Genomic DNA, 9,447 nt, shown 5'->3' with positions numbered 1-9,447 from the left:
CCTTCTGAACTTTTAAGTTTGGTTTGAGATATAGTATTGGATTTGGATAGATGAGAGTGGGAGAGAGAATCTTGAAAGGGATGGAATGTTAAGCAATATCTAAGGGTGCATTCTCTATGTTGGATTATTGTTCTACTATAAATAAAAGCTTAAATTTTAGTATTAGCTTTTTTAACTTTAAGTTTGGCATGTGATCTATTGGGTAGATGAGAGTGAGAGAGAACCTTTAACATGGATTGAATGTCAAACAATCTCTTCACCTGGCGTCTCTATATTGACATCTTCTCTATATTTTTCTTTAAAATATGAAAATTTACTTCAAATGCATTTCACTATTTAAGTCTTTGTATTGATATCTTTAGTTTTTTTTATGATATTTAATTAGTTTTAACCCTACTACTTATTATATTTATTTATTTACTTCTAAAATTTGACAATGTAAATTTAACATAAATATATCATACATAATATAAATAAATAAATAAATAAATAAATAAATAAACAAATGTGTATATTAAAACATAAATATATTATATTAAAGATATTATAATATGTTATAACAATATAAGAAAATTAAAAGTATCTGTATGGTACTATTATTAGTAAAATTATTTAGTACTCATGTATGTCTTCTTTTGAGACCCACCTTCTTCACATTTAGACCACCCCCATCTTTACCTATGTACCTACTTTCGTATCAAATTAGAGAAGAGGTGAAATTTCGTCTAGAAAAATGATTAAATTTGGAAGAGACGATATGGTCTTATTTATCATTTAATTTTGTACGTTGCTATATTTATTAATGAAATTTAATTTATGTTCATTTAAATTTATCAATATTATTGTTAAATAATTATCATTAATTAATTATGACACAAATATGATACAACAACCAATTTATGAATATACTGCACACCAAAATATGAACTATATGAGAACCAAAGACTAAAAACATACTAGGGTTAATTCTGTTTTGGTCTCAATTTGTGACCAACTCACTGTTTTGGTCTCCATCGGTGTTCAGCCGTTCTTCTATTTGTCCACCTCACCTCAACAATTTCTTCATGGCCTTCTTCCACATAAGAGGTCGACGGAAAATGCCACCGGCCAGATACTTTTCCAGCGGTCTCAATTTTTTTTATCTTCTTCTTCCCTAACCTCTACCTCCTTTCTCTCTCTATCTTCTCTTTCCCTCTCTTCTCCTATTTTTTCCCCAACCTCTACCTCATTCTCTCTCTTCTCCTCCTTTTTCCTCAACCTCCACCTCCTTTCTCTCTCTATCTTCTCGTTCTCTCTCTTCTCCTCCATCTCCCTCCTTCCTCTTCTCTCCCCCTCCCTTCCCATCCCTCTTACTTCACAGTTTCAACAAAGGTTTGCTTCGCCGGAACTATGAAGTAAGAGGGAGGAGAAGAGAGAGAAGAGAGAGAAGAGAGAGAAGAGAGAGAGAGAGAGGTGGAGGTTGGGGAAGAAGGTGAAGATAAAAAAAAATTGAGGTCGCCGGAAAAGTCTGGTCGGTTGCTTTCTCTGATCGGTGACCTTCTCCGGCGACCTCTTATGTAGAAGAAGATGATGTGGAAATTATTGAGGTGGGGTGGACAAAGAGAAAAAAACAGGAATTAAATTACAGAATTGCCTTGAAGGTATAATTGGAACGTTTAGTAAAAGTTTGGGGGCCAAACAGGAAGTTGGAGTCAGATCAAACTGCCAGACACTTATGAGAGGCAAAATGATGACTTGGTCACAAACTGGGTGTCAAAATACAAAATTAACCCAACATACTATTTATCTAAACCTCTATCCTGAAGACTCGTTATTCATAAAGCTCTAAGTTATAGATAGAGATGCATTTGGAGCTGAAAAATCTCCAAACATGAAATATAGCACCTCTGGAGATGCTCTTAGGTGGTTTTGAGTCACTCTGACTCAAAAGCTAGGTTAAGAGGTAAGCGTCTCTTCCCTAACTAAATACTTGCAATTTTCATAACCATTGTAGGACTATGCCAACAGAACTAGGATTTTTTAGGGGAAAGTCCAAAATATGTCCCTTAATAACACCACAAGTCTAATATTAACACAAAATAGGTCAAACGTCCAAAAGAATACAAATTTTGATATTCACCACCAAGCAAATCATTTTTGCATACACAATTTTTTGGAATTCACCAAACCAATCATTTTTGCATGATATCGTTATCTTATGACATTATACAAAACTCAAATAACCCTATACATTTTCTGTTTAACTTCACGCAATTTGATTTGTGCTGCGTTTAAAACAAACTGATTGCGGCACATGTCTACACATTCACTAAACAATTAACAAATTATTTGTGTATTTGTAGGAGGAAAAACAAATATTCAAATAAATATAGTTTTTACTTTCGACCATCGCTCACCCACTCAGGTGCTATACTTCAAAGTCTTGTTTACTCCCATGTATCAGAAGTGTATCAACAAAAACATATACAAGTTAGGAGTTTATTATTCTTTTTCAATTCATATTAGATCTGATTCATCTTCAACTACTGAAAGAAGATTACATAGAAACATTTTTCTACACTAGCACTGTCAAATTACCAACATAAGAAACTTTCAATCTAGATCATAATAAGAAAAAAATAGAAGCTTTTGCTTTATTACTTCACTAATTACATTTATGACCAAAGTAGATCAATCATATAGCATCAAATTTACCTAAATCATAATCAACAATATCTTCTAAACCCATTCCAATCAAAATTCTCCATTGATGCAATTCCCTTCTCTGTATAACTTACTTCATCTACTTCTGCAGTTTGAAGCAAGCTTCTTTCAAGAATTTCAACAATCCCAAGTTCTCTGTTTTCATTCATAATGGAGACCAGAAAAAGAACATTTTTAGTTAGTAGGTGTGATTAATATAGTTGTAAAATATAAGGAATATTGTGTTTCTTGAGATGAAAATTTACTTTTGATGGAAAGCTTTTCGTTGATGAAAACGAGGACCCTCGTCGATTCCTTCACATATTATTTCCCCATTTTCATCTTTGTAACACACTATTCCTCTCAACTTGTCTTCAAAAACCTGCAAGAAACAAAAAAGTACGAACGGAATGACATGATCAAACAACTCGAGTTTTATACTTCATAATATTGGTTTAACTTGAATCAAAATCTTAAAAACAAACCTTGTTGTTTATGGGTGATTTGATCTGAAGTGTAGTTGGCTTCTTGGACGTGGGAAGTTGACTTTCATGAAACATAGAAACTTTGTTGATGGACTTCCTTATTGAACCTCCTTGAGCTAGAATTTGAGGGTATGAACATGAAACTGCCATGAATTCTGTTTTTCTCTTTAGACTAAGAAGAAGAAATGGGGAAGAAAAGAAAGAAGAAATGGGGAGAAGAATAAGCAAGAAATGGGGTTAAGAAGAGTTATAATTATTGAAATGGAGAATTGAGTATGTAGGAAAATGGTAATTGGTTGTCTTATTATAATGGTGGTGAGATGTTTATATTAGGTATAATAGAGGTAAGTAGGTCCCATTAAGCTTATCTTGTGACTGTTTGATGTGTTATGAAAACTTTTTTATTTCCTATGATTTGTTTTTGCTGCGACTTTTTTTTTCCATTGGTGGGTGAGTGGATCTACCACATATTATTTGTTGATTAGTTTTTGTTATTTAGGTTATCAACAACCAAGGGAATTGACAACTAATTTTAATCTAAATGATAATCTAATCTTTTTTTCTTAATCCATTCTTCTTTGGATGTTTATACACTATACAATATCTATATAATGAAATAGAAGGAAAAAAAACTGACTGGGCCAAACATTCTTTTATAATAAAGTATATTGTCTAGCAGTCTTTCTCAAAACTAATAATATTTTCCTATCCCAATGTCCTATTTCTTGAACAGAGTAAGGGTAGTTCGGGTATTTTACACATGAGGAAAATCATAGGACAAACATGCAATCGATTTTTAGGGAAATATCAACTCACTGAATCTCCACTTTCAATTTTAGAGAAATATCAATGGGAGAGAAGAAAGGGGGTTGGGAACTTTCGTGTTATTTTTAGGATCTTTTTTTCAACCCTAAATCTTACTTTCTCTCTCAGCTCTCATGAATTTATGGTGACCGCAGAGTTTTAGGGTTTTAATATACAGATCTTAATTCTTCACTATCTCTCTCAAGGATTCGGTTGAACTTACAATTTTTTAATACTCCAACATTAGGGATATTAATTTTTCTAATAAAGGATATTGTCTAGAGACCCATATCTATTTTCTATTTGAATTATTTAGTAATGGACCCCAAGTTATTTAGCCATATTAGGACTACACCCCCGAAATGAAAATATGTATGCCGTTGACCCCCATTCTTGATTTCTCTATTAAATATCAGTTAAGTGGTTTGCGTCCCAACCACATGTGTGACTTATGACAAAAATACCCTTCATGAAATATTTAGGTTATTTAGACAACGACCCCTAGTTATTTAACAAATTTAGGAGTACACCCCAAAATGAAAATATGTCTAGGATTGACTTCCATTCTAGGTTGTTCCATCAAAAATCAATAAAGTGAGTCGCTTGCCAACCACATGCATAACTTTTTTTATATTATAAGTAATAGTCTAAGGCGAACTAAGGACTAGACTTTGTATCCAACAATTATATGTTTGAGACATTTTCTAATCTCTCTAATCAACCGGACTTAGTACGTGGACGACCAGCTACTAGGTTAACCATTTTTTATATGTTTTCCATCTGTAGTCTATCTAATATATCTAGCCAGATGGGTCGAACCCGTCTCGGACTCTAGATAACATATTTTCCTTACTATTTCTGGTTTATTTGGATCGAGCTCTAAGACTAACTTTGAGTTCATGGACCAATCATAAAAACTATCTCTGGAAAACCTATAGAAATAAGAAGAATATGAAACTGCACGCAAACTATTTAATTGGTATTTGACGAAAAAATCTGGAAATGAGAGTTAACATTAAGCATTTTTATTTTGGGGGTGTAGTCCTACTATCAGTAAATAGTTGGGGTCAATGTCTAAACAAACTAAATATTTCATGAAGGGTATTTTTGTCATAAGTCACACATGTGATTGGCACGTGGACCACTTAATTGATATTTAACGGAAAAATCGAGAATGGGAGTTAACGTCATACATATTCTCATTTTGCGGGTGTAGTCCTAATAGCGCTAAATAATTGGGGTCCAATGTCTTGATTACCCTTCTACTTTGCCTCAAAAAATGATCTTTATTATGTTTACATCCCTAAATGCGCCCCTTTCCATAAATCACCCAAATTTCGGTGAATCTTGGCCCTTGAATCTTGGCCCGTTCTAGACTTAGACGATCCAAATTAATTTCGCTAGACTTTTTTTCTTTCTGCAGCCGACCACGTCTCCTCTCTCTCCCCAAAACCCTAAATTATGTTTCTCCCTTCCTTCTACGTACATATTCAATCTTCATATTTACTTTTAGTACCTGATTCATGTTATGGTTCAACCTAGGTAATTGCCTGAAAGGTAATTTATTAATTTACTTTCAGTATTTGATTCATGTTGTGGTTCAATCTAGATAATTGCTTGAAAGAATGATAATTTATTGATTTACCTCCCTGTCTCTCTCTAAAAGTTGTCGCAAATACTAGAATCAAAGTTATTCTTATGAAAATATATCGATTTTATGAATGATATTTTGTATCAATATTTCACTTCTGGTTATTTTTAGGTGTTGATATATATTATGGAATATATCAATTAATCATATAATAGTCTATGTACATTAACTATTTGTTAAAATGGCTATATGAACATTTTGTTTTGTTTTGGCTCCCAATTTGTGACTAACTGGCAGTGCTGACTCACAATTGTGTTTGACAGTTCGTTTTGGCCCTCATATGTGTTCGACAGTTCGTTCGACCCTTTTTTTCCTCTGTTGTTCCTATTTTATTCTTGTGGCATTTCTGTGAATTTTTTTTTTTTTTTTTTTTAATATTGACTGCAATGGTCATTACAAACGCATTGATATATCGATACGATGTAATAAGCACGATAACTGTCAAATTACTAATTACCTAAAGCCCTCCGAAATTAATGGCCTTAAAAACTAAATCACAAGCTTCTGATAAAAAACATTAAGTCCACAAAAACTACTTTATTTATACTAAAGTTCAATATTCCTGGATTTGCACTTCAACAGAATCGAACCTGGGACCTCCGCATTGCGTAGTAGTCAGTAGATGTAATTACCAACTGGTCTACCAGTAGTTGCCCCTATGAATTCTTTTATCTAATACTTTTTAGTTTATATTTTTTATTTTCTCTATCTTTAGTTTGCATACTCTTTTTGTCTCTACCTTTTCTCTTCAATTTAGGAATAATTTCCTATAGGATAACAAATCCGAGAAGAAAAACAAATCTAAAGAACACATCTGAAGAAATCCAATCTCTGTCTTCACTCCTCTATTTTAATGTTCGTTCACCATGAACACGAACAATACTAGAGAAAGAAGAAAGTGACAGTAATACCTAATGTCTTTTCCATCGAATTAAATTCAAAAATAAAATTTCAAAAGGGGGAAATAAATCTCTCAAAACACCGACCATCCAAACACATGAAATCACTAAACCACTGGAAGAAGAAAGTAGAAGTGGTTTGGGTTCGATCGCGTCTGACCTAAATAGGCGTAAAAATGGGTAAGGAAGTAGACTTGAGCGGCAACTGATAGCCTTGGTGAGAAACACCTTCACCCGGGTTAGGTAGTAAATAGACTAAAATTAGTCATTTGTACCAAGTAAGATCTTGTATCGTGTGAACCAAATAAGTAGGGAAGTAAGCCGGGGACTTTCTCTTCCTCGCATTTGAAGTATTTAAAACATAAATTTAAGGAAAGCTAGAGATAGATACAAATAAGAGAGGGTCTTGTGGGAAAAAAATGAAGATTTTAAGGGTAATCTCTATACAGGCAAACCTCCATTTTTCTAGATTTCATCGTTTGAGAATTGATGCTATAAATCTATGATTCTCCCTAATGTATCTTCTCTGATTACTGATTTGGTTATTAGGTTCCTAATTGCTTTCGTCTTTGATGAATCTAAGATTACCCTAGATTTCTAACGGGAGTTTTTTCTTAGAGAAGAATTGATTTTTCTGCTTGATTGTCCCTCTTTGATGAATCTAACATTTTTTTTGAAATGATTACGTTCAACGTTAGTCATTTTAGTATTGATACATCATCAAGATGTGATAAACACAATAACCGCCGAAGTTAAACTATAAACGAAAGAGGCCTAAAATCCAACAACATATTAAAGAGGCCTAAAGCCCAACAAACTAATTATTTACACCTTTAGTAACCCAAGTTCAATAACCATGGACTCCACCTCTTGTGGGTATTGAACCTGGGACCTCTAGGTTTATAGAGTTTATGTCAACACTTTCAAACACTTGGGCAACCAAGTGTTGACTGATGAATCTAATATTTCATTGAATGAAAAGAAAGGGAAATAGATGAACAAGGTGATGGTGGTAATAAAGCCCGCGGGACCGAACCCGCCCGCGGGCACTCCTGGCCCCGTTGTCTGATTTGGGCATTACAGACCTATCCCGGAAGAACAAAATGGGCGGCTTCGAGTTTCATAGCGCGATCGACAGTCTGCCCGAGTCCGATCTGACTTGTGTCCCGGTAAAGGCCGATTACGAGACCTGCTTTCTAATGCCTGCTTAACTTCAAGTGAGAGATATTATAATGCAGAAAAGTCCCCTCGTTTCTTTCATCTTTCTGTATGGAACTAACTTATTAAATTCAAAACTCATATTTGAAAGCTATTATAATGTTCAAAACTCCTCTTTTTTCTATCATCCTTCCGTCTCGGATTAAGAAGAAAGAATAAAAAAACTCATATTTACAAGTGCAGTAAAGTCCCACATACAAAATAGGAAATCTTTAATGAACAAAAGAGGCTTGACTTTCTATATAAACTTCCTTGTACATCCTTCATGCAAATTCAGATTCATGACCTTTTCCTATGTTATTTGGGATTCCAATACGAAGCAAGAAATGATTTACTGACTTTATTCTTTTGGGACACTCTCGGGTGGGTCGACCTTTAACCGCTTGACATTTCATGTGCCCGCTACATTAAGCGGGCACGAACGGGCAACAATGGAGTTACTGAAATAATTCACTTGTCTGACCCGCTCGAATATTTAGCAGTCATCGTATTTGATTGCCCATACCGCTCGACACGACACTTGTATTGCGCCCAAGCCCGTGCCTATTCCCATCTCTAGATGGTGGTGGAGGAGAAAGAGGGGAGAGATGAGTACTTACTGTTAAGTTTGTGGTCATCCAACTCAAAACTAATTGGCAATGAGTGGAGAGGACCTATACTTTATATTCTTGGTTGCTGGTTACCCATTCCATGTGGGACTATTCTCACACGCCCCCTCACGTGTGGCGTTCTTTGAGCCTAACACGTGTGCTTTTTTTTTCTTTACGGGTGACCACAAACTTAACATGGTATCAGAGCTAGGCCCACACGTGATAGGCTTAAAAGCCACATGTGCTCCACGTCACCCGTAAAGAAAAAAAACACACGTGTTAGGCTCAAATAATGCCACACGTGAGGGGGCGTGTGAGAATAGTCCCACATGGGAGAATGGGTATCTAGCAACCAATAATATATTGTCTAGGTCCTCTCCACTCATTGCCAATTGGTTTTGAGTTGGATGGCCACAAACTTAACACTTACAAATTAAAGAAACTCAAAAAAGTTAAAAGAAAAAAAGAATCCGAATTTTTTTTTTTTACAGAAACGTCATAAGAGCAAAACTGAGACATTTGACAAAAATTTGGGACCAAATCAAATTGCCAAAAATATATGGAAGCCAAGACGAACTGTCTGACGCAATTAGAAATCAAAACAACTAGTTAATCAGAAATTGGACCAAAGCGAAATTAACTAATATATAGTATTTTAAGAATATTTCTAATATAATGTCACCATCTGGAATGCCTTCTCACTACCACCCAGCAGTGTGATTATTTCCACACAGATATTATTATATTAAGGATTGTGGTAGTATTTCAACAAAAAAAAAAAAAAAGGACTGTGGTAGTAAAATTGTCTAAAAGGAACAAGGACCATGAATCAATTGGTGGCTCCATTATTATTATTATAAGTACCATTTTTAGAGCCAATAATTTAAAGTGTGTATTATTCTGGAAACTGAATGTATTATGTGATATTATCACCACATGCATGATTACCTAGTTACACATTATTTGTTGGTAGGGTGGGTGATCCCCTGAGGTGTATTATTTCCTTTGTCAAATCCAACATTTCCAAAATATTATGAATGCATTCCAAACCGTTAAACCAAATAACTTAGATATGACATGAGGTCGTAACTAATGCGGTCTCGTAAGATTTAGCAAGT

General features: G+C 34.4%; 1 protein-coding gene across 2 annotated transcripts; it reads right to left on the bottom strand.

Moving 5' to 3' along the window:
- Window positions 1-2,462: 2,462 nt before the first annotated feature.
- LOC147543499 (uncharacterized) lies at window positions 2,463-3,465 on the bottom strand. 2 transcript variants are annotated; one of them, XM_086638602.1, is made up of 3 exons: window positions 3,168-3,465; window positions 2,949-3,064; window positions 2,463-2,838 (listed from the first exon to the last, which is right to left on the bottom strand). In XM_086638602.1, the coding sequence occupies exons 1-3, from the start codon at window positions 3,315-3,317 to the stop codon at window positions 2,706-2,708; spliced, it is 399 nt and encodes a 132-aa protein (XP_086494728.1). In that variant the 5' UTR covers window positions 3,318-3,465; the 3' UTR covers window positions 2,463-2,705. The 2 variants fall into 2 exon arrangements, with proteins under 2 accessions (XP_086494728.1, XP_086494727.1); XM_086638601.1 differs by having other exon boundaries at window positions 2,463-2,850; window positions 3,168-3,453.
- Between the last annotated feature and the right edge of the window lie 5,982 nt (window positions 3,466-9,447).

The sequence above is a fragment of the Eschscholzia californica genome, unplaced genomic scaffold, assembly GCF_041429995.1.
Source record: "Eschscholzia californica isolate CP2 unplaced genomic scaffold, dmEscCali1.0.p SCAF_4, whole genome shotgun sequence".
NCBI lineage: Eukaryota > Viridiplantae > Streptophyta > Magnoliopsida > Ranunculales > Papaveraceae > Eschscholzia > Eschscholzia californica.
This window is presented reverse-complemented; position numbering and strand designations above follow the sequence as displayed.

Bases quoted from the DNA above. Each gene is read 5' to 3' on its own strand.
- LOC147543499 (XM_086638601.1), bottom strand. From the start codon at position 3,317: ATGGCAGTTTCATGTTCATACCCTCAAATTCTAGCTCAAGGAGGTTCA. The intron at 3,065-3,167 runs GTTTGTTTTTAA...TGTTTCTTGCAG, and splicing joins AATCACCCATAAACAACAAG to GTTTTTGAAGACAAGTTGAG. The intron at 2,851-2,948 runs GTAAATTTTCAT...GGTCTCCATTAT, and splicing joins CGAAAAGCTTTCCATCAAAA to GAATGAAAACAGAGAACTTG.